Source organism: Brachyhypopomus gauderio, chromosome 10, assembly GCF_052324685.1.
Source record: "Brachyhypopomus gauderio isolate BG-103 chromosome 10, BGAUD_0.2, whole genome shotgun sequence".
NCBI classification, from domain to species: Eukaryota; Metazoa; Chordata; class Actinopteri; order Gymnotiformes; family Hypopomidae; genus Brachyhypopomus; species Brachyhypopomus gauderio.
The window spans coordinates 3,599,188-3,623,845 of NC_135220.1; the positions used below are offsets into that span (position 1 = coordinate 3,599,188).

Here is a 24,658-nt window from a genome sequence, read left to right on the forward strand (position 1 = left end):
ACAGTGAAAAGTGGCAGTCGGTTTTTCTAGGATTCGATTTTTAGCATAGCATCGTAAGGCTCTTTAAAAGACCTGTAACATCATACAATCGTTTCAAAAAAGTTATCCACTTCAAAAGAATATCTCTACACAAGCTGTTCACTTTGGTCGGTCTTGTGCGGTTGGACGAGGTGAAGAAGAGCCCCAGGGAGGGTAAACCCCATGTGACAGGCGAGAATGCTGCACAGATTTATCAAATCCGTGCAGTCGCAATCAGCATATATATTAAACAGGTACCATATCACTGTGATGCTTGGCGGGGTAATGTAAGTCAGGCTTAACTCAGTGATCTTTCACCTGTTCAGAGGATGACAGACCAGCTCTTTCACCTAGAAGTTCATATCATGCTTCAGTTTGCTTCAAAGATTTGCCTTTTCTTTTTTGCTTGAAGAGTCCTGATCATAATGTTCATAATGTTTTTTTTTTTATGCATGAGCTCCACACAAACACAGCACTCATGGCCAAGACAGCACACATCTTCAAGGTGTGAAAGTCTGAAATTACTTTATAACCATTTATGACTTGTATAGACTTACACAGAACTATACCAACTATAGAGTGTATGTATAATTGCTCGTGGGCAGTAAAATATATTGTTTTACTTTGCAATGAAAATGCATTATCTTCATTTTTGCTGCTCTTAGACGTGGCTGAATGATGAAGCCAACCCTGTACATAACAGAGGCCTGTTTCAACCTGCTCCTTCCACTCCAATCAGCCAAGAGAGAACAAAGCACATGGCGCAATTAATCAAAGTTGTGATTTCAAGCTAGCGCAGCCTGACAATATGCACTGTGTCTTCGATGGCTGTGTTTTCCCTCACTGTGTATGGAAGGGAAATATCCAGAAATTTCTGGAAATCTCACATATTTCAAGAAATTTTACCAGAACTACCCTAGCAGAAGGTTCATGGTTGGTGAATACCTAAAGTCATAAATGCAAAGTCTGCAAAGATAGGATAAGATTCATTATTCAGACCTCTCGGATTCCTATACAGCTGTTTTTATCTTGTATATACAGCGTATAATTTCCATTTTAATGTATAGTTTAGTTTGAAACAGATATTGGAGCATCCATTAATATTTAAGAAGTGACTGAGAGGCCCTGTCATTCACTGTAGTCTGCCCTTGATACACATATCACAAACATCATTCCTAGATTTGCACATTAATGGTTAATGCACACGCCAATCATAAATGCTTTCTGACTAAACGTCTGAGGAAACTCTATGTCCAAAAATCAAAACCAAACAAAAATGGCTTAAAGCTTTAAAAACCAGTCATAATTTCGATCTATATTTAATTCGCCGATTAAACGATTGTTCTCTTGTTTACATTTAAATGAGGTGGTCACATAATTTAAGTTTTAGGCTTTGAAACTGCACCCTTTGAGGAATAGTAAGCAGAACATACATTTCATACTTACTCTGTATCCAATCTGTGGGATAAAGCGAAAAGGAGCGCAGAACTGAGCTGGGCGTGTTCATGCGGCCCTGGGCACTACGAGTGTGCGCAGCTGAGCCCATGGCTGGCAGGCTAGCACCACCCTGTCCTGTATCCGCGGCTGATGAGGACACAAACAACAGCCTGGGAAGACAATACTGCTAATGTCCCTTTGTGTGCACAACACTAGTGGAGCGCGGATCTCTTTTACAGCCCCATATAATGCCTTCCTCGAAACAGCCCCTCACAGAAGAGCGCCTTTCTCCCGCCGCGTCGCCCATCCGTTCACCGCGCTGTAACGGGAGATGGAGGCCTTTGAGAGGGTGTCGTTTCCGAGGAGAGGTCGGAATACTCGCTTTAGCGGAGAATGCCATCTCCCGAGACGTCGTGAAACAAAGCAAGGAAGCCTGTAGCAGGAGCAGTCACCGCGGTATACTCTTTCTCCTCGGGGATGTGGTTTGAAAGCAATACTTCGACACCTTCCCATGTTCGGCGGCCAGCGGGAACCTGCAAAAACACAAAACAAAACACATGCACGAATCATTCAGGTCGCCCGTGAAAACTGGGACGCTCCAATGGTTCTCCCAGTGAGACAAAGACTTGTGCCCATTTAATTTGTCTCTGTCCATCCCTGCCGTTACAGTTATATGGCAGGCCTAATTAACCATTGAATCTCCATAGCGAGAATGTGGTGTCCCCCCCCCCCCCCCCCCCCCCCCCCCCCCAACACATTTGCAGGTTATTATACATCAGCTTGGGAGTCACATGTGGAGGGACTTTTGTTGGACCTGGCAACTTCTTTTCTTTCTCCACCTTTTGTGCCATCAGTTATCCCATTAACATGACTGTGTCTCTGCTCATAGTGGTAGAGCCAGCTGGGCTGTTTCGACACACAGTGAGACATCTGACCTAGCTCTGAACTGCTACTGATGGGGGCAATGTACCATCGTTAAGGGGGGAGGGGGGCATTTTTTGTTGTAAGTTGTAATGGTGACTAATGAGCATTCTAATGAGTATAATTACTGTTTGAATGTGTAGCTGGACTAAGCAACTGCTTACAAAACATTGAAATCACTTCACTTTAATGGAATACATATATGATGAAGTCTGATTTTAAAGGAATACATAAATGATGTAGTTTGATATCAAAGAGGATTTGAAAAATAATTTGGTTTCAGATAAAATTTAAAATCTTTTAATGGTTTAGTAGTTATATTATACATTTAGTGTAGCACACTATAGTGTTAAAGAATATGAAAAATTGTGACCTTAATACGTGACCTATGTATTGTAGACATGGCCTCTGTGTCAGGCTCACTGTGAAAGCTGACATTGTCTTCCCTATAAAGCAATACTTCACAGACATGATGGTGTCATATCTTCCAGGTCCTTTTTTTAAACCAGCAGCCTTGTAATGTTAGAGGTTCCTCACCTCTCTTCCCACTTGTCTGGACGTGTTTCAAATGTATCGTTGCAGAAAACCATGAAACAATTTAAGCTGATACTGCCAGTTTAAATTACTAAACCATGTGGTCACAGTCATTATGCTATCAATCTTCAATCTTGCTCACATACAGTGCATTCATGCTAGTCTTCTGCACAGGTAAAGGGAGCACCTTCCAAAACTCTGCACAGGGCTCCAGAGTTCAACCATTCAAGCCCAGGACACTAATTTAACTACCAAAATGTTGCTTTTTGTAGTATGAAAAATAATGATACTGGTGTGATACTGGTTGTGCTTCAGTGATGCCATGACATGGAGGTTCCCATGTTTCATTCACAGCTCCTTTTCCCCCCGTGGTGCTGGCTTTGACATTGTGGTTCATAACGAGTAGTGTGGTGAAACAATCCTGACCTTGGCTGTCAATACATTTTGTTGATTTGACACTTAACAGTCTGACAAGCTGATTTCTTTTTAGACTTTCTATCACCTGGGTGATTTCTGTTAATTTATTTGCAAAATCAAATTCCTGTGGGTCCAGTTCATTTGAGGAACAAAGACTCTCTTATGGGGATTGATGTGAGCACACATTCCCAGAGTTACTTTTATCAACGTTAGTTATTTAGTTGTGAAGTTGAGTTTAATTGCCTTTATCCCAGTCATTGGACTTAAGTTGTATTCTCAGAGCAAGGTTGCTCCGTTGCCCCAGAGGTATCGATGAGATGGAGAAGGCAGTGGCATATTATGCCAAGCTCTGTGATCTGATTCTAGTTTCTTAAACTGGAAAATAGATCAATTACATGAAATCATGCAATGTCAGCATACACATGAAATTAAATATTAATAATGCATCAATGTTACTAAAGATTATCTCTATGTAAACCTGAACGCTCATAGAACATTTGTGTATTTATTTTGTGAAGTCACAACATTGGTATGAGAGTGAAATCAAAGGATCGCATACACACAGGCTGCAGGCGCTCGGACTGCTGCCCAATTATCAATTATTAACGAGACTACAAGACTACTGAGCAAATATGGCTGTCTCACCATTATTACTGGATCCTGTAGCTGACCTGCGCTGAGCGGGACGCGGGACACGCTGCTGCCGTCTCTCTCCCAGCTCCGTGCCGGTAGCCAGGGGAGCTTCAGCTGCTTTGGGGAGCACGTCGTCTAATTTTTGAACATAGTCATGCACAACAAGACCTTAGGCTGTTGTCGCAACATGGCTGGACTGTGACATGTGGTGATTAAGTCAGATGGCATCAAAGGAGCCCAGAAGCTTCAAAGGTAAACATCGCCTCTCACTATTCTCATACGTCAGTAGATGTCAGCTGTAATGTTAGAGAATGCTGCACCTAGGTTACCTGTTTCATTTGACCTTCAGCCACACATACAGGGAAACGCATTAAAAGTGCTAGTGAAAAATCAATATATCGTTACGGAAGCTCAGATGCATTATAATGAGAAAATACAGGTGTGGGTGTTGTGCTCCAAGTTGCTTACCGAGAGCTCGGGTGTGTGAAGATTACAGTAGGTGTGACTGGCATCTCGGGGGACAGGGAGGGGGTATGAGGGACCACCATAGCTCACACCAAACCACAGCAAAGCATGAGTAAGTAACCAGTGGGGTTCATGGCTCCTTAAGAGCACCGTGACACATGCCAGAATTCATGCACGACCATGAAAGAAACTCATTATTGAAGCTCAATCACTGTGTCTCTAATGTACACTTGCGAAACACATACTTCAAGGAATGTTTTTTTATGCAAACATTATATGTATTAAAAGCTTGCCTCGGTGATGCCTCCTTGCAATCTTAATCTCATCGTCTAGTAATGTTCCCTGTGGGCTTTGCGGAGCTCATTTTGGAATGTTTACAAGCAGCAAAAACGTGTCGGGGAAACGCGGGCCTCCGGTGCAGTGGAGCGCGTTGCTCTTTTCTGCGTGCGATCAGGTAACGCAAAGGCCAAACCGTCGACCTCGCAGCGCATGGCCGTTATTGATCGTCTCGTGCCAGCGAGGTGCTTTTCGTGGCGTGACACAGCGCCGTGTCTCTGTGGTGTAGCGACTACCTCGATCTCTGCAGTTCGCGGTACACGTCTCAGGTGCTCGTGCATGTCTCAACCAGACGGAAAAACAAAAGTATGACTGACGGAATTATGTGGCAGGTGATTTATGGACAAGCAGAGGGTGGAAAACACGTTTGACTCCCCCGGTCTCTTCTTGCTACAATTACTGTCTTTATTGTTGTCTTTTGGCTACTGATTATCCGTGGTGATTACTTTGGATGAGGAATTAAATCTTCTCCTGTCAAAATAATTAATGTTTTATGCAACCACTTATTAGTATTTTAATGAAATACTTTTTAAAAATAATGACTATTTTGTTTATTAAATGGTGTTTAAAAATAATTTTGGTTAAACCTTTCGGAAAATAATTTCTCAGGCAAGCACGCTTATACAAAATTACAAAATAAATGCTCTTAGATCTACATTGCTTTTAGATCTTAGAGACCATTTCCATAGCAACTTGGAAATATATGAAGGAATGAAAGTTTGAAGAAACTTGGATTCTCTCCTGGATGTTTGTAAATACGATCATGAATCGTAAAAAAAAAAAAAAACACACACACACACACACAAACACACACACACACACAAACAAAGAAGGTTCGACTTCAACACATCAAACATTGTTTATATTTGCATTGATGTGTCTTTGTTTATATAGAAACACTGCTAAGAACATAATTGACATCACCTTGATCTCTGTACTACACAAAAGATCTCTTGCACATGCTCGTCAAACAACAAAGCCAAAACAGTAGCCGTTCAGATGACACCGATGGGGAAGGCTTTGTTATAACTGTACATACTCATCCAATTTCAACAGCATCTGCAGAGCATTTGAAAGAATCCATAGAAGCACTCAAAGGAGAATATTTGTTAGGTTCCTGCTTTTGAAGAGTGGCATTTGTCCTTTGAGCAAGGAAAGTTAGTGAGGATCTTAGCATGCGACTATACATCTATCAGTTAAAAGGTACATCTATGAATAATTTAATTTAATAGAAATTTTATTAATCAATGGGTACATGTATTAATCAATTAATAGAAATCTTTATTCCTGCAATGAATTTTCTCAGTAGAAGGAGCTACCGTGTGTTTAATTAAGTACATGACCCTAATGTGACTGCAGCTGATTCATTATGAGGCTTCTGTGATGCTAAATAGCCAGAAGACTTTCTCCCGATCACTAAGGCTGGAAGAGAAAGCCAAACATGTCTTAAAGGGTCCTCTAGTTTAACTTTAACCAGTTTTCCAACCCAAAAGCCATTCAGCCATCTGTCAACCTTTGATCTTAAAGAGGTTGTCTAATATTATATTGCAAATCTTCTCAATACTCCTTCCGTTCTCCAGTGCACATGCAAACCTTTCCTGCACATACAAAATGTGATTCCGAGGGCCATGAATAAAGGGTCATGATACAATCACTCCACCAGACAGTGAGCCTCTTGTCGATGTGAAAACTGGCCTTTCGTCCTGATGCGAGAACTGATTGGACAGACTGGCCTTTCGTCTTAATGGGAGAACTGTTTGGACAGACTGGCCTTTCTCAGAGGCTGTTGGAAAAGGGTGGCCTTTCTCGGAGGCTGCCTGAAATTTTGTGGTTCCTTCTTGAAGTTGCTGTAGCAACAGGCAGTTGAGGTTTGAATGAGGTGGATGGCACCATCATCTATCACCAAAAGTGCCGGTTCCTCCCCCAAGAGCAAGTCATCACTAAAACACTTTCAGGACAAAACTCATTCGTTACATCCGCTGACCTCACACCATTCCTGGGCCATCCTGAGAGCTTCATTCAGCAGCTTCGTCTTCATCACTCATGCCGACAATAAGCGTTTTTTGTTATTTCAAGCTTGGGTTTGGAAAAATTTTATGGTTTCTGCAAATGATGTGTCTGAACATTTCATACGAGAGCTGATCCTGACTGCATGCAAATGTTTGAAAATAAAGAAAAAATCTGAAGAGTCTGAAAAGCAGGCAATTATATCTTGAAGTTGTCCAGCTCCAGTGAATTATACAGAGCATAGGACACCATAAGGAACATTTTTTTTTACCAGCATTTGTGGTATTTCTAGCTATTTATAGTACACTCCCAATGGAAACACAGATACACAGAAAGAAATTACACACAGATGATGTGAGTGATTCATTGAAATAACCTATAAGAGGACAGTAATCAGTGGAATGCACATGCTTTAATGCAACTACCATCTGTCACCTATATTTCATAACTACTGCATGACCACACTAAGAGGTAATGCAATCTGAGCACAATAAACAGACAAAATAGTATAAATAAGTCATTCATATAAAAATACTCTTTCACAAAATATACTCTTTTACCAATTAATTTCAGTTTAAATTCCACGTGTCTGGATATATCACTATACCAATTAAAACGAAGCTAGGAGTCAGTAGTTATCCCATTATTTCACCAAATGTGATTCTCCAGACTAGCAGCAAATCGAGCGGGAACTACAGTGTTTCTAGGGTCCAGTGTGAATTTGATTTCAGTCTGAACTGATTCTGGTTTCACAAACATGCCAGACCAAACTACCACTATTTCACAAGTCCTGGAGGAATGACAGGCGCAGTCTGCTGAAGAAATAAATAAAAGTGTTTCTCTAAACAAATAGCCAGTTATCTCCGTCATTGAGTTTGTGCCATTATACCTGTCGTATAATGTCCCATATGCGAAGGTGCACACACCTATCATTACGAGTCTGATGTGGACCGTGGGGAGAGAAAGTCTGGGAGCTTTGATGCATTTCAGACATCTCCAGACTCGCCCACGCTCAGCGTTCGCCGCAGGCCTGGTGAGACGGGCCGGGCCCTGTGAGGAGCTGAGTTTATGAATGGAGACACTTCATTCAGTCTTGCAAGTCCAGGGCCATGTCTTCACTTCTCCTCTGTTTTCTCTGGTCATTTTTAAAGTGTTTCTCCAGTGTGTGGCACTGATGCTTCGTTCCACGAGGAGGCATTGTGCAAAAAAGACGACGTTGAACGTCTCACGTCGGAGCTCCGAGATGTTCGTCGGCGGACAGGAGCACCCCGCCCGCAAAAAATGTCACACGGGTTTATAACTCCTCCCCTCCCTCAACCCTCGTTAGGAGGATCCCAACAATCAAGGGCAGAACAAGCACTCTTCAGAATGGTGAGGGCAGGCCGGTGTTCACTTGCACGTGTACACCTCGGTCCGTTCGCTGCAGGTGTTGCACTTGACGTAGCAGCACCAGAGGAACTTACAGTTGCACTGCCAGACGCGCGAGTACTGGTGCGTGTTGTAGCCCCGCCCACAGCACATCAGGTCGCACCCGCTGGGGTGGTGGGCCAGCGTCTTGTTGCACACGCGGCCGTGCGTCCCCACGCTGCCCGTCACCGGGTCCGGCTCGCAGTAGCTGGGGGACTTGTCGATGTACACCAGGTCTGTGTCCATGGGCTTACGATAGGAGAAGGGCTTCTTGATCTTCAGGAAGGTGGGGCGTTTGTTCCGGCTGGCCTTCACGGGTTCCACCAGCACGGCCTGGCCGTACTTCTCCTTCAGGATGTAGCCCAGCTCCCGGAACTTGGGCAGAGTCGTCCAGCACGTCTTGGTGGTGCAGGATCCAGACACACCATGACACTTACACTCCAGACGCATGTTCCTCTCCAGAACCTGAAGGACAAATGTAGCAGGAATTAAAACAGATTAAAAATACTCAAAATGCTCAGACTTACATAAACCACCATTATTCACTGTACTAATGGGGATGAACGTGCTTAGGTTTTGGGAGGATTTGGAAGCTGACACCATCAGTGTTAAGTGAGTCCCTCCTGACAATAGCAAGATGTCCCTCCAACTTACTGTGATGTCAGTTCAGCTGGGACAGGAGACCTTTATGTGACGTGATTCATGAGCAGAGGTCATCCGATACAGTAACTCTGTCTATAGTGTATACACAAGTGCAACTATCAAGTGTCAGGCTATGCATGTGCGGTTATACCTCACCTTACAGAAAGAGAAAGTAACTTAAGGTAAAGCAAAGAACTGAATTAAATCTGAGAATTACCATGAATTCCAGTTTGATAGTTTTGCCTCAAAGTGTCAGGGCTCATCTGGGTTATTGAGAAGAAAGTATTTCTTCAGCAGATCGTTTTCCCAGTGCAATATAACCAATTGTCAAAGCTTTGCTAATCTCAAGTAAGTCTGAATATGCCCCGATAGCACAGAACTGAGAAAGAGCAGAAACACCACACCATGAGGTACCTTAAAACGTCATCACTGTAAACGTTGTACAGCAAGAGAAGTTCTGTGTTTAAAATGGGCCCGTTAGCCTTGCACACCATTTTCCTTTTTACCCGTGCATCACCAATAAAAATGGCCCTTTCGAACTCACTTCTCCGTTAACATACCAGTGAGTAAAACCATGGGCAGCTTTTGTTATCTGTTGCTTAGTGCTGGGCAACGAAAGCCTGATCTTAACCAATGTCATTACATTAGCCAGCATAAATTAAGACTTTGGATAAGGACCGTCCCAACAGAGGCCTCCTTTAACAGCCGGGAGACAAAACATACAGATAGAATGAACCTGGAAGCATAGTGAGTCCACTAAGAGGCAATTTAGCTGCTTAGATAAGCCAGCGTGAATTCAGCTATTGCTGGAGGATGGAAAAGAAATGGCCGCTGTGAATTGGCTGTGTGATGTCAGCATGGAGGCCCTGTGTGAGGGGCCGATGTTTCAGCCATGAATTGTCTCTCTGTGACAAGGAGTGGGACAAGCCAGAGACAAGATGGACACTTCTTTTCCTCTTCATTAAACTCAACCGGGAGGGGAAAGTGAGATTTATTCCGTGCCCATCACTGGAAGCCAAGGGGGGAGCTCAAACCTGCAGCTGACAAGCACGTACGTCTAACGAGGTCTAACGAGGTCACCTTGTGACGGTAGGAAAGCCCGTTTTTCATATAGAAGCATGACAAAAGGCTTTTATCAGCCTCAAGATTTAGTTAGAAGATATTAACTCACACCACATCAAAGACAACAAGCAGCTGGTGGGGAGAGGGGAGCCCTCCCGATGCAGGTGAAAGTGAAAAAGCCTTTTAACAGCGCAAGGTGTTCTGCGAAAAAGCTAAAAGGTTTAGCAAACAACAACAGGGCATCAAAGTTGAAACATGTTACCTTTTTCACCATTTGATGAAGAGATGAAGCCCATGAGGGCTCCTGGTGTGATTCAGGGAGTTGTAAACTGAGCAGAACGTGGGGGAGCGAATGCCTTTGTGTAGCTCCAGTGTGTTTGCAATTCTCTGATCTGGTTTGTAATCAAACTCTGCCACTTAAACTGCTCTTACCCCTAAAAGATTCCCATTATTGCCCTGCCAGCTCAGCACGGCTTCAGTGCCAGGCTGTTGACGTCCAGGCACCTCCATGCCAAGTTTGCTGACTTTTCTTGGACTTCGAATTTACTTTGATCCATTTAGTGTGGCCGCTTCAGGTCAGAGCCATCATTATGCCAATATCAGGCAGCCAAGTAGCAAAAATGTACCAATACATTAATATGTCAACAGCTAATAGCTCAACCAAATACTTCAAGCCATAGTAACATATATCCAACTGTCTAGCTTGATGGCAATCCTGACTTGTTTTGTGTTTTTTTTCCTAATGAAAGAATAGCAAAAACACACACACACACACACACACACACACACACACTTCGGATGCTAGTCTGGAGAACTGTGCTGTGGGATACTGTAAACATTTATTGATTAGTAAATGACAGTAGCCCATCTGCTGTCATGCATAGTTTGTGTTAGCAACCCTTCAATTCATCATGAGCTCGTTGGTTTCTCCTGCATGGCAGACCACTCTCAACCAAAGGGCGTGTAAATATTCCAGCAACATGTGTGGCTCATGTATCTGATACACGTAAACCACTGACCTCCCTCTAACCCCAACCACACCACAGCCACGTCACCGTCACTGCACATTTGATCAAAGCATCCATCAGAAACAGATCAGCAATGACTCTACACCGTAACGCACCACTGTGGGGCCTCCGAGCGCACGTACCTTCCGCCCCACCTCGTTGTTGTGGAGGTTCATGAGCGTTCTGGCGCTCTGCTTGATCTCGCGGGCGTCCACGAACACCTTGGAGAAGCCCAGGCCGTACTGGACGTCCGCCGAGCAGCCGCCCCACCTCCAGCCGTCCGCGCGGCCGTGGAAGCCCTGCTTCTCCTGGTCACAGCTGCACTCGCTCAGGTTGCCCTGCGTGCACGCGGCCGTGATGGCGTGGGCCACGCCCGCCGCCATGATGGCGTAGGTGAAGGCCGCCTCTTTACTGCCTGAGACACACGAACAACCACATGAAGAGACACACAGACGTGAACACACACACACACACACACATATACAAACACATGAACCCACACACAGACGCATGAATACACACACGCGCTCACACAAACATATGAACACAGACACACACACATACATGCGCATGAATACACATGCAGACACATACACTAACACACCCATCTACACAAACACATGAACACACATACACACAGACTCATGCACACACACAATGTAATGGCTACATTACTACCAACTCTTTACATGTTTTAAGGATGATCTGAAACTTGTGGCCTGTTGTGTTTGTGTTCCCACAGGTCGTATTATTGTAGCCATGCAAATGTGATTGTTTTAATGGTTACAGTCCTGATTCCATAGTCATAGAATTCACTCTTTTTTAGCAGAAATGTGCAGATTGTATATGTATATCGGCCTCCATGGGATTTGCAGCCATGCATCCATGTTATAAATCATTTACACATGTCAGGTTGGCAGAATAGAGATACCAGCCAACCTGGATGCAAATGATAATCAGGTATGAGGGACAGGCTGAATCAGAACTAAATCATCTCAGACACTGAATAAGGCATCTGCCATTAAGACCTGCAGCAGTGGTAATAGTTGGAGGTAAAAGGCTTCAATTAAGTAAGAACGAAGGATCTCCAGAGTCGTTGAGGATTATTACCACTGTCAGAAACCTGCTGCAATTCTACAATGCATATAGTGGTTGGACACCATCAATCAACACCACTAATTGTATTAACTGACTATTATTTCCATGTTGTTTTACAAATATATATATAAATTTAAATTCATTGAGTTCATCAGTAGCCGCAATCTTCAATCTTCATCTGAAAGTTACAGTATACTGCACTTCCCACCATGTTTCAGAGTGAATACGGTGCACAGTGGAGGAAGATTATTTACACTGCAACATCTCCGGTTCTCTTACTACAGGAACAGGTGCGTTTAGTGCCTAATGGTCAATTGGTGGACATGACGTTTGCCCTGCATGCTTTGAAGTCCTCCAAGTCCAACAAGCATACTCAGTCCTGATACAGTAGGATACATGTATTTAAATTTGGCGCATGATCGAGTGGGTGAAAATGACAACACTGCCGCTGTCGCGCGCTTATCTGCAGCAACGCAGTTAAGCTGTGGAGAAAAACAAAATCGTTTATATATTTTTTATTTTCAGCTAAATACATCGTGGCCCACCCCAGTGTGAAGACCACGCTGCCTGTAAATGCTACATACACACATATGAAGACACAAAGAACATGCGAGGCCTTCTCTCGGGAGGTCGTTTTTCATTTAGAATGCGCCGACGACGTTGATGACAGCTTCCCTTCTGCACAACAGCACGCGCCCGGCACATCTCACGCGGGTGAAGGGCTTCACGAAAGGGCCAACAGCCGAGCTCTGAGATGTTGTAGTTGCCGTAGTTGCCGGTTTTGAGGTAAAAGAGATTTTAATGCTACAAAATGAAGTTATTCAAAGTTTTGCATAAAACTATGTGTACTCTTCTGTCATATCAGGGAGGTAATAATACTTATTTATAATTACAACGCCCAACTCACGGGAAAGAACATGTATGTTTTGCTTTCTGACTTTTAGTGAGTGCTAAAGGTGACTGGGTGCACGCATCTGCAGGTTTGCACGACCCCAGGTACCAAACACGCGCTCATGTCATCCGACAGACATCTCAGGCATGTGGGACGGAAGTCTAAGGTGAACCTGGTCGATCATTTCGTGAACTTTTCAAACCAACCCAATCCATCTTTCACGCGTTGTCATTGTGACTGTTTAGCCTCAGGTTTACCCGAGTTGTAAGTGAAATCAATGCACATGTTTCCTTTTACAGTGAGGACATTGCGCAACACCTGTCCCCACAGACCCGCAATGTAAGTGCTGCAGACGAGCTTTAAAAGGTTTGTAACGTACCCACTTTCAACTCTTTTCCGAAGACGGTTCTCTCCCCGAGAGCGGAACAGTTCCAGCGACCGTTCCTGAACTGAAACTGACACTCGTTAATTCCCATTTGGGCTCCCTGTCCGATAACAATGATTGCGTCCGGTCGACTTTGGCAGATGATCCGTTGTCGGGGTACGAGTCCAGGAATCTTGTTGCATATGATGCTAGCTCCTAGCGCTAACACCGACGAGAAGCCTCTAAAATTAATAAGACAGACAAATCCACTGTACGTTATTCAAAAGCTTAAGTGCGAAAAGCTGGATGTCCCACTAAATCAATGTATACAAGTTGCAAAGCAGAAGCATAAAACCAAAAGTTTAAATGTGTGTGTGTGTGTGTGTTTTAAATGAGAATACTATTTTCAGAATTTTTATTTAATATTACAATAGTGTTTCCTGCGTTTCCGAGATGCGTCCTGAGAGCTGTCCTGTTGCAGAGAGTGCAGTGCGCACTTACACAGCTCGGAGCCAGAACACAATAAACACCTACACAAGCAGGGTCCAGACAAACAGCAATGCATAAAAAGTAATACTGTGTTCTGTGTGGGTTTTACAGCCTTTTCACCATTGCAGTAATGCGTAAATTCTAGACGTTGGCTACGTTTCACACTGCCGAACACTATAGCCTACTGTATTTCATACCAAAGTTTTCATACCTCCTTTCATACTTTAAGGTTATCGTGTGAAAATTCAACAGGGAGCCTCTTAAAAGATTTCATGTTAGCTCAAAGAATTGCCCAGAATCGATATACCAAAAACCGAAATGCAGATTGGTCTTCTTCAAAACTCACCCAATTTTCAAGTAGATTATTCCAAGACAAAGAAAAACGCGAAATATCCAGCGTCGCGTTTTTCTGCTCATGGTGATCGCGTGTCTATTTCCAGCAATGATAACTTGAAAATGTAAAACTAAAAATTATTTTCAGTCGGCAACTGCTTTAAGTCACCGACGTGGGCTCAAAAGAAATGTTTAAAACAAACGCGTTCTCCCGTGATGAGCGTTTCCTGCACACCGCGCCATCAGATGGTAAATACACAGGGTTGAGTTATCATAGTAATACTGGTGGAAGGTGAGGACGGACGCGCAGCTCGCTGATCTGATATCAAAGTGTCTGCCTCCTGCCGTGTGATGCGTCTAAAGCGCACTTCAGCGCACTTACGCGCACTTACGCGGGGCGTGTTCTGGCTGCGCGGATTGAGCTCACCTGTGGAATCTGAGACAAGCCTACTGGAATGACAATTCACCTGTTCTGTGTTTTTATTTTTATTTGAGTGATTTCTTAATGAGTACAGGTGCGCGCTGTAAGCGTTTTCAATAAATTGGATATTGCGAATAATTTTCTCAAAGGACACATTACCTTTAGACAGTGTCTTACATTATGTGTAAATGCCACTTTTTGTTGTGACGGCGACACACTTGCCAATGTATTTTACCTCAGAAAGCTATTAGCCTATGACAATAATTATATTTGTTTGTTTTTTAGTTTATAACGTTACAATATCTTAAAACGTGTACTACATTTCCTTCAACAGCCTTCCCAGGTGTCTAAGCATTGAGATAACTATTATCTCTTAAAGTGATTTAAGACTGGTGACTTCACTCTCCTCCCTTGCCAGATTAATTGGTATTTTGATAATGGTCTTGGATGCGCGTGTTGTTCCATATGCAAAAAAGCAATTGGGAACAACCGTTGGTATTGCGCCCCCTGCTGTTACAGTGCTTCACATGCATGTCATCCCGTAAGGCCACACACGGAGTGGGCGTCGTGCAATTGTCATGGTCGGGAAAAGATGCTTAAAGTCATAATTCAAAGTAATTGCGCTAATTCGCACAAATTAACACAAATATCTGCTTTTTCACCATTAACGATTTCTTAAAATTGCACAACTGCATATTATGCTATTTTGTAAGGAAAAACACATTTGACAGGCTTTGAAAAACTTGGACATGTTGGCTATACATCAATTTCCTTGTTAACATTATAGTAACCTACATTGTTCCATTTGAGTATTATGTATATTCCACAGGTAGATGCACCAACCACATCACATTTACCATGGAGACGGAGACAGAGAGAGAGAGAGAGAGAGAGAGAGAGAGAGAGAGAGAGAGAGAGAGAGAGAGAGAGAGAGAGAGAGAGAGAGAGAGAGAGAGAGAGAAAGAGAGAGTATATTGGCCATTCATCAGATGTTCATGCAAAGTGCTTCTGCAGAAGACCTCTATCCAACAATTCAAGTAATTGAATAGACAACTCCTGCTGTGGTGCATGACGATGAATGAGTGATGACAATTGAGCCTTTTGTGCCAGTTATTTTAGTGGTTGTGTTAATAAATGTACATGTAGCACATCTAGATCGCTTTCAGGCTACAGTACCACAGTTTGAATCTGAATGGTTAATTAAATCATTATTGACAAGCAAGTCTTTAATGCTATTGTTTCATCTATAATAAATTAGTGGAGGATCCTTAAAAAGGGGGATGCAGTCTGTACATCATCCTGGGGGAACCTGAAGTGTTGCAGCACCAAAGGAGTATATCTATACACACACACACACACACACACACACACACACACACACACACACACACACACACACACACACCAGATTAGTGCACTGTAGTGTAGTAAAGCTCAGAGAAACAGCAAGAGATGTAATCAGCATTACATTGGAGATGTAACCAAGATAAGACCGATCAGTTTATTAAACACCTTCGGACCATCAGGATTAAGTATATGTCATTTATAGTGTCACGGCATTTTAATACCAATAGACACTGCATTAACAACATATTTGTTTGTTTGCAGTTGTTGCTATGGTAGCAATGAAAATAGGAAAAAAACAAACATAAGAACCGATCTACATTAGAACCCCATGAATGAATATGACAATTTCTCTGGAAACTGTACTTTATTACAATTTTTAATATCTCTCTCTCTCTCTCTCTCTCTCTCTCTCTCTCTCTCAATAAATAGATAGATAGATAGATAGATAGATAGATAGATAGATAGATAGATAGATAGATAGATAGATAGATAGATAGATAGATAGATAGATAGATAGAAACATTGTATCAAAGTACACAAAGTTTCCAAAGAAACAGGATGTTTTGGACAGAGGTCCTTCATCAGCTGTGGAAGCAAAGTGCTTCTGATATAAATAGCTGATGATAATTCTGATTTGCACAGCTCATGAACATATGAACATATATATGGGTCAGTGACAATTATGGGTTGGTGTGACGTCCAATTACAAATATGCTTTAAACATGTTAAAACAACATGCTAAATGTTTGTTTGGATGTATAGTTTGAATTTCCGTTGGTGCCATAGCATTTTATATTAAATTTCTACCATTTTTATCCAATTAAAGAATCACAGTCACATTCAATTGTCAAACAGTGTAACCAAAAAAGCATGACAACTATTAAATAATACAGCCTTCTCGAAGTTATGTAAGTGTACTGATGAAAATAAGTGATTTATTATGAAATATCATTTCAAATTATAGGATCTGCATTAACGTGCGCTCTGTGGCAAGACACTTTTTCTTTACTTGTAAGAGGAATCTATTAGAAGAGGAGAGAGTTTGTTGTTTGCATACACAGGTTTCCACCTACATACTTCTTGTTTATGTGAACTATCCTATAGAAATGTGAAATTAAAAACAGATTTAGAGATTTTATCATTCTTTTTAGAATACATTTCAAGCTGCATATTATGGTATATTACAATTTTAATAATAACAACAATAATTTTAATAATTGTATTATTGTTATTATTATTATTATTATTATTCATAATAAGTATCAATATTGTCCATAAATTTATCAGATTTGTCTCAGAAAGGAAATTGTGCAATGGTGTAACCCACACCACAGGATATTTCAAATTGAAACCCAATTTTGCATGCATTATTGTGGATGACTAGGTAAACACTTGACCTTGGTTTGAATATTTCAAACTATTTTTCATATTAACCTGAATATTTTATGATGATTTATGTTTATTAACATTTTACTGAGGTCATACCATTTGACATGTATTCTAATCATACCCGACCATGACCTGAATCTGCTTTATTTTGTCAAATTTTACAGAGAGTTACTAATCTTGACTTGTGGCAGTCGGAGCCTTCAGAAGTCCTTCTGTTTGAGATCACATTCTGTTACATGATCTTCTGGCTCAAATGGTCAAAATGGCTCCAAAAAGGGAGGTTACTCCAGTAGATATACCAGACGTTTGACTTGGCAGACATGATTCCCCATGTTAATGGAAATATTCAGAACTGCCATATTTCTCTATTATTATTTGATATTAAAACATACTTGTTTAAGATTATGCCTGTTTATTTCAGAGGCTGTTTAGAAAGTCATTAGGGGCCCAAAGAAAAAGATATTTCAAAGTAAATTATAGCTTCTCACATTTTTTAAATGTTAAGTTGTCTTTTGCCATATATAATATGCATATACCCTCTCACACTAATAGCTAATCAACCAGACATCGTGGTGATGGACAAACAGCAGAACAGGGCTGTAGTGATGGATGAGGAACAAGGAACATGAGAACATGAGAAGCTGGAAAATATGAGAAGGGCTGAAAGAAGAACTGGAAAAGATGTGGAAGGTGAAGGCAACAGTGGTTCCCGGGGTAACAGGATCACTAGGGGTTAATTAGGTATCAGCAATATAGTCTGTTGTCAAAACGCTTTTCAGCATGATTGTCCCCATCGGTATGCCGTAGTTACACTAAACATGGTGTAAGCAGTCGTCAGGTGCATACTGCTGTGTACTTCTTTTCAGACCACGACATGGAACACGATCAACACAGTTTGCCGCTGGACTGTTGGATAAGCATATTTTCTTTTCTAAATGAAGATGATTTAATCAGTGCTGCGTGTGTTTGTAAGGTGAGCAACGTTACGTTACGGAAGTGTATCTTGCTCGATTCACGAAGCCGCTGTAATTGCAACCTAGTCGCTACAGTAAACTCGGTCTCCTGTCAAGAATATAGGATATATACGGGTAATCCCATTGTTTATTGTACATTTGAGCACAGAAAAGCACAGAGTGACACAAAAAGAATAAAAGAAAGAAAAACGAAAGTAGACGGCAGCGATATGTTTCCGCCCATCTCCTCGTTGTCACGCCCACTGATATCAAAGCGAGGTGACTTGTAGGTTAGTTTAGTTTTAAAACTAAAGACTTTTGGTTTCCCCTGCTCTAACGTAGTAAGTCAACTAATTGAATAACTATAAAAACTTTAAATGTGGTGTGGTAGAAGAGAAATATGGCGGAATTAAGATTCCAGTGTGTGTAACCAGTGCCTCTCGGTCCCAGAAGTAACGCGCTGCACATACTGAGTGTTCCTCGAGTTGACTCACCTGTGTCCAAACGTTTGGTAATTCTCTTTATCTCCAGACACATCACATCAGACAGTTGATCAAAATGTAGACTTCCCTGAGTGAGTGTGGGGGATAAAACCTAAGAAAATGTCTGGTCTCTGGACCCACGGGGGTAATGGACAGGGTGATCGTACTCTAAAAACTGGCCCTTTCTCAGCAGATTCTCAGAATGATAATGTAACAGTCCTGTTTCTCATGTTGTACGCCTAAAATAACAGTTAAATCTCTCCAGTGTCATTGAGCAAATGTTTTGCACACATATTGTTTAGTTGTGCACCAAATATGACTGTTTTTTTTATTAACTTTTGAGAATTTCTTAAGAGAAATTAACTTTTTCTCTTATCTTTACTGTTTGCTCAGGAATGGCATGAAGCCGGTGAAAGCCCATGGCTTTGGAGGTAAGTTACATGACAAAGCAGTACTTCTGTCTGCAGTCAGTTACCTATGAACAAAAGTAAGCTTTTTTTTAAAAATCCACCCTGCCTAGAGCAATGTGCTTGCAGCGTTGGGGTTTCTGCAACCTAGGGCAGCTCCTCTCTGCCTCCGAGAAGTACACCTGGAAAAGGTATTACCTGCATCGCTCCAAGCTGGAGCTCCATATGGCGTCAGGCAGACCAGGAGGGAACTACACCTGCAAGAGCCTGAGAGGTCACAAAGGTATCCACGTCCACGCAGACATACCACTGCTCCCTACATCACATCATCCCAGAAACACGGTGGCATTTATCTTTACATGCATGTTGATTATGTAAATGTTACATCTATAATAGAAATTACACACTCAGTGTGTGCAACACTAAATGTCTAATACTATGGTTTCCTGTGTAATCTTTAAGGAAAGGTTGTTGGTTTTTCTTACCTGGTGGGAAACTCCAGTGTCCTGGACATGTGGACTTGTTCTCCGGTTGTCTGTAGTGCATCTACTGATGGCACAGTCAAAGCGTGGGACATTCACAAGGTGATTTTTGTTGTTGTTCAAACTTTAAGGTCAACTCGAGGACTATAGTTTGAGACAGCATGTATTACGTGTGTTACATGTGTCGCGTTTCAATGTTTCGTGTGTTTTTTTTATTCTGACAGGGTGACTGTCTGTGGTCTAGTTCAGCCGGAAACCCAGTGAGCGCCATGACCACAGACCCAAAGCAATGTGTTGTAGTCACTTCTGACGTCAAGGGAACCATCAAATCATGGCAGGGCCAGTCGGGGGCGGAGCTTGCTTCTTTCTCCTCTTCCTCCTCTCACTGCACATTGCTGACGTTCTGCAAGGATGGGAACTCTTTCCTCATGGCAAATATCTTACAGATACAACATTTAGTATTGATACATGCTTTATACGGAACACAAGCTTGAAGCTTGTACACTATGCATGCTTCGTTTATTTTAGGTTGGAGCTGCTGGAGGTTCATTGCTTGTCTTGAGCTCCCCCTTACTGTTGGAAATATCAAGGCACGTGGTGTGCGACTCATTTAGAGTAAATATTATCCTCCCATCCCCTGATGAGAAATGGGTACTTGCTGCTTCAAAGGAGAACTCTGATTTGAGCCCAAAGGTAGGTTTTGCGCTTCAGGCATGCGGTTTCAGACACTCTGCATATTTTCCTCCAAGAGTGTGTTGAAACTGTTCTCTGTACTGCTTGAAAAATAAAAGGGGAAAATCGTAATACAGAAGCAGGTGAAGAGCCAACCTCTTTTGCACTGCTTTTCTGCGCTCAGGTGTTCTGGAGTGCCAGTCTGTGCTGCCCTGTCCCCGTGGAGGACACGGTGTGTGTGGGGCTCCCCGTCAGTGGCTGCGTCGCCGCCGTCTTCCTCCCTGCTCAGCCGGCACGCGTGGCCGTGATCCACGACAGGGACCCGCTCCACCACTTGACACTCTCGGTCTTCGATGTAGGCGTGAAGAAGTCCAAGTACAAAATGGAGGCTGAGGGTAGGACAGCTAACCTAAACGCAGCAGTGTGACTGAAGTCTAGGGTTCGAGGACTTCACCCTGCAGTCGTCTTCATGTGGTTTTCAGTCAGTTGCATTTGTGCTGACGTTATTTGTGAGTTCGTTTGTGAGCCATATACTCATTTATCTGTTTTGTGGTTTCAGCTCAGCAAGTTGAGTCGTTTCCACTAGAGCTAAAGCAGAGGCGTTCGGACATCATTCTTCAGGCTAAAGGCAGTAGCACCATTCTGATTACAGATGGTACTGACCTGAACATCTACACTCTTAAAGGGGCCCTCATCGCAAGCTTTAAGGACCACATACAACCAATCGTCTCCATTTGTGTGGTAGGCTCTCCTCTTGTTCACCTTTTCCAGGGACACCAGACAAATCCAGTTATACTGTCCTGATTTTACAGGACAGTTTCCGCGTTGTCACAGCGTCACGTGACCTGTCTTTAAGAGTGTTGACTTGGAAGAAGGACCCAGATAAAAGACTGACCCTCGAGAGCCAGTACCAGCTTCTGGGAGGATCCCACACAGCATCCAGGTAAGTTATGTATCACACAAGGGGGACCATCATATTTGCAAGACTTTTCATTCAGCACTCTGGAAGACCAGACATTGCATTTCAAACCCATTGGTCTACGTTTCAGCACAATATCGACCCAAAGTTTGACGTACTGTGTGATAATTGGAAAGGCAGATGTTTGCTGTATGCAACGTGTCATTTTTTAGTAATGCGTAAATGTGTTGGAAGCTTTAGGTTTCCCACGTGACAAATGTATATCAATACAGTTTTAATACAAGTAGTTTATTTCCACAGAGGATTCACAGGGGTGGCATGTGATTATGCCAGTATTGTTGCCTCTGTGGAGTCTGTGGAGGGGAAGGATGTTTTGAAGGCATACATTTTTAATTCTTAATCTACTTTTGATTTGAAAAGACGATTCAGGTAAGTGGAGTGCTGTTAACGCATTAACACAATCTATTACACAGATTAAGGCCCGAAAAATGTTTATATGAAGTTTTACACCATTCTGGAGTTGAAAGCTTAGGAAAACTTTAATAAAATGATTAAAATGCAGTTGCTAAATAGCAGTCTGAATGATTTGATTTCCAACAGGGATTAGCTGAAGAGATGGGACAGGATACAGAGGCAATTTGTACTGTTCATGCAAGAGGAGAAATCCACCCCATGTCATTTTTTCTTCCTCAAATGAATTTCTCTTTGTACAACACATTTAGAACACGTCACTGAGCAGGTTTACAGAAATAATATACAGAGAATCCAGGTCCAGGGACCCAGTCCAAGCCAACAACCTTCCCAAAAAAAAAAAAACCCAAGAGGTCTGAGAAATATGCTGCATCAAAACATACATGAAATCTGATATGTATGATTTTATCATGCAGTGGTCTCATTAAAGCAAATGAGGGAACAGTAATAGAAGAGAAAATGGAGATACCCGAAAAAAGCAATGCTAAAATCCATTCTACATGTGTGAAGTCAGTGTTGGGATGACTCAACATCACACATGACCATATACATGTGCTTTAATGTAATTAATTCAAGGAAACATCATTTTATTTGAGTGATGTTTATGATGTGAGAATTGAATACTACTTAAAGAAACATTAACCTCTGTGATATCAAATAGTGTATGTTTCTGTATAACGATAGCACTGACATCACATGTACACAAGACCCACACCAGAGCTACTAACAATTATTACATTCAAGCATGGAAAACTGTAATAATAAATAAATCGTATACACTGTGGTAAAAGAAACCTGCATTCTGGTATTGATAATGATAAGACACAGGCAGAACAATAAGTATTCAATACTTATTAATAGTATTAACCATTATATTTTAATAAACGTATATTTTAAACATTTCACAATCCATCAAATGACTCATATTCATCATATTTCTAATATTCAAATATGAATAAATAGGAATGTGTTCAAATGTTGCACACAAACAACTGGCCCTTGATTTGTTAAAGTGCAGTATCTTGGAAGAAGATATTAAATGGAATTTCAAAATCTTAAACAGAAAACAGTATAATGTATTACATCATTAAGTGCAGATTATTTCTGCTATGAACACAGAATCACCATACCATTTGGTCCAAATAATTAATCTGTATTAATTGAGATTTCAGCAATCTGTGAATTCTGCCATAAAGACAAGGCCCATTCCAGGGTGAGCTGATACTGCTCGATCATTCTCAGCCCAAAAGAAATAATCCAGTCCAGCTGGTTTTACAATGTAGATGGTCAATCTGGATTCCTGTAGTCCCTTATTTCTTCATCTTCTGATCCCCTTTGAGAAAGCAGAATGTCACCCTAGAAACCTTACAGGTGAAATTACTATTTTAAAAACAGCAACTCCCAATGTAGTGTACACTATCTGCAACCAAAGGACTGCAAGGAAAACCGAGACCACCTATCCTAGATTAGGAGATGCTGGAGGTATGTCTAAGATGGTGGGTCTTGCTGGACTGGCCTCTCACCTGCCTTGCTCCAGATTACCAGACTGAGCTTCTCTCCCAGCAGGTAAATGGGGACCATGCTGACAGAAGCAATGGCCAGGAACACAATCAAGCCTACCAGACTGAGGTGGGCCAGAATGGGGTACACCCAGATCCCCGAAATGTGGCGAACCCATAAGACCCTAAAGAATTTATATATAAAAGAGAATACAAATCACTATATTAGACTGTTGCCATTTATAGTTAAATTAACTATCTTTATTCAGACTTCTTGAACATTCTAGCTAGGAACCATTACAAAATGTTAGATTCAAAAGAGTAATTTAGCATTCGTCATAAAAAGCATCAAGAAGTCGTTACCACGCCAAGTACAGTGATGCAAACAGAGCCAGGCTGAGGATGCCTTTGGGACGGCTGGGGTATTGGTGATGTTGCAGAAACATCTGCAGCAGAAGTAAAGGAAAGACTACACTGTGCTGTGAGGGGAAGAGAAACACATGACAACAGTAAACAACAGTCCACTGCAAAACAGCAAGACTAATACTGGGGCAACGTTTAATAAAATAGCTTTTATTAACCACAAACGGATAAGCACACTAAAACGTTACATATTTAAGTGTTTTGGGACATTTAGATCCTTCGGGCCAAAATGGGAATAAAACTTACCAAGGCGTGATTAAGCCAAAGAGGAATTATTTCGTCTATATACTTCGGATAGACCAACTCACGATTGTAGGCGTAGAGGGACCAGAAGGAGCCGCACACAAACTGAAACGAAAAAGGTGCGGTTAGTTCAAATGGACGCTCGTCTACACCCCGAGCTTCATGCTGGCGAGCTAGGCGTCTTTTTAAACGGGGAACAGACTCACGGTGCCAACGGGAACAGCCAGAACGGTGAAACATGCATCTCTCGCCGTTACAAGCACCTGCGGGATCCCCCGCGGCGCCCTTGTGCTCGGGAGCAGGTGTACCACATCAGTTACAGCACAGAGCCCAAAGAAGACCGTCTGCAACACCTGCACACGGGGAAGGCAGTTAGGTTCACTACTGCAACTGTAGTTGACCTCCTACACGCAGTTAATCTAACTTAGTTTACCGTTCAAGACCTTTACAGTGAAGAATATGGGAATAAAACATCAGCTATCTCACGACTCGGTAAGCACGTTTGGCCGGCTCAGAATCACTTACCAGGTTGATAAAAGTTAAATACTTCCAGCGACCTCCGTATGTCCGAAACCCAGGGTGTCTCTCTGAAATTTCTAACGAGCAATTAGTGTGAAGAACGAATACATACCAGGCAAAAACTGTAACGTGTATAAGCATGCACAACTTGGGATTAATTACCGATCTGACAGTACCGGCCATTTTTAATTCTAAACGAAACTGTGACCTCCTTCTTTTGAACTGTAACCAAATCGTTGCAAGCGGAATATACATGGCGCCCCCTACAGGAGCCTGTCATTACATTTCTGTCCACTAAAACTTCGACCCCGGAGACCTCCAGGATATTGCCCTGAATCAATATTCATTTCAAATCTCCTGTGCCTAAAA

The 24,658-nt window shown here is 42.2% G+C and overlaps 3 protein-coding genes and 2 long non-coding RNA genes across 6 annotated transcripts; 2 read left to right on the forward strand and 3 right to left on the reverse strand.

The window, feature by feature from the left end:
- Positions 1–642: 642 nt before the first annotated feature.
- LOC143525188 (uncharacterized) lies at positions 643–4,658 on the reverse strand. The gene is made up of 3 exons (XR_013133585.1): positions 4,429–4,658; positions 3,973–4,095; positions 643–1,988 (listed from the first exon to the last, which is right to left on the reverse strand). It is a non-coding gene; the product is annotated as an uncharacterized LOC143525188 (long non-coding RNA).
- A 937-nt stretch (positions 4,659–5,595) lies between these two features.
- Positions 5,596–14,496, reverse strand: wnt7ab (wingless-type MMTV integration site family, member 7Ab). Its single transcript, XM_077018806.1, has 4 exons — positions 14,076–14,496; positions 13,256–13,482; positions 11,030–11,301; positions 5,596–8,640 (listed from the first exon to the last, which is right to left on the reverse strand). The coding sequence occupies exons 1-4, from the start codon at positions 14,144–14,146 to the stop codon at positions 8,158–8,160; spliced, it is 1,053 nt and encodes a 350-aa protein (XP_076874921.1). The 5' UTR covers positions 14,147–14,496; the 3' UTR covers positions 5,596–8,157.
- Positions 9,796–17,903, forward strand: LOC143525187 (uncharacterized). The gene is made up of 7 exons (XR_013133584.1): positions 9,796–9,906; positions 12,203–12,274; positions 12,510–12,770; positions 12,929–13,042; positions 13,176–13,242; positions 17,384–17,688; positions 17,772–17,903. It is a non-coding gene; the product is annotated as an uncharacterized LOC143525187 (long non-coding RNA).
- A 113-nt stretch (positions 17,904–18,016) lies between these two features.
- Positions 18,017–22,399, forward strand: fbxw12 (F-box and WD repeat domain containing 12). The gene is made up of 11 exons (XM_077018809.1): positions 18,017–18,192; positions 19,048–19,085; positions 19,175–19,344; positions 19,524–19,645; positions 19,768–19,974; positions 20,072–20,236; positions 20,400–20,610; positions 20,775–20,956; positions 21,028–21,158; positions 21,435–21,563; positions 21,735–22,399. The coding sequence occupies exons 1-10, from the start codon at positions 18,094–18,096 to the stop codon at positions 21,532–21,534; spliced, it is 1,425 nt and encodes a 474-aa protein (XP_076874924.1). The 5' UTR covers positions 18,017–18,093; the 3' UTR covers positions 21,535–21,563; positions 21,735–22,399.
- adtrp1 (androgen dependent TFPI regulating protein 1) lies at positions 21,831–24,556 on the reverse strand. 2 transcript variants are annotated; one of them, XM_077018810.1, is made up of 6 exons: positions 24,296–24,556; positions 23,977–24,123; positions 23,774–23,875; positions 23,468–23,583; positions 23,129–23,289; positions 21,831–22,930 (listed from the first exon to the last, which is right to left on the reverse strand). In XM_077018810.1, the coding sequence occupies exons 1-6, from the start codon at positions 24,542–24,544 to the stop codon at positions 22,893–22,895; spliced, it is 813 nt and encodes a 270-aa protein (XP_076874925.1). In that variant the 5' UTR covers positions 24,545–24,556; the 3' UTR covers positions 21,831–22,892. The 2 variants fall into 2 exon arrangements, with proteins under 2 accessions (XP_076874925.1, XP_076874926.1); XM_077018811.1 differs by having other exon boundaries at positions 21,831–22,938; positions 24,296–24,530.
- Between the last annotated feature and the right edge of the window lie 102 nt (positions 24,557–24,658).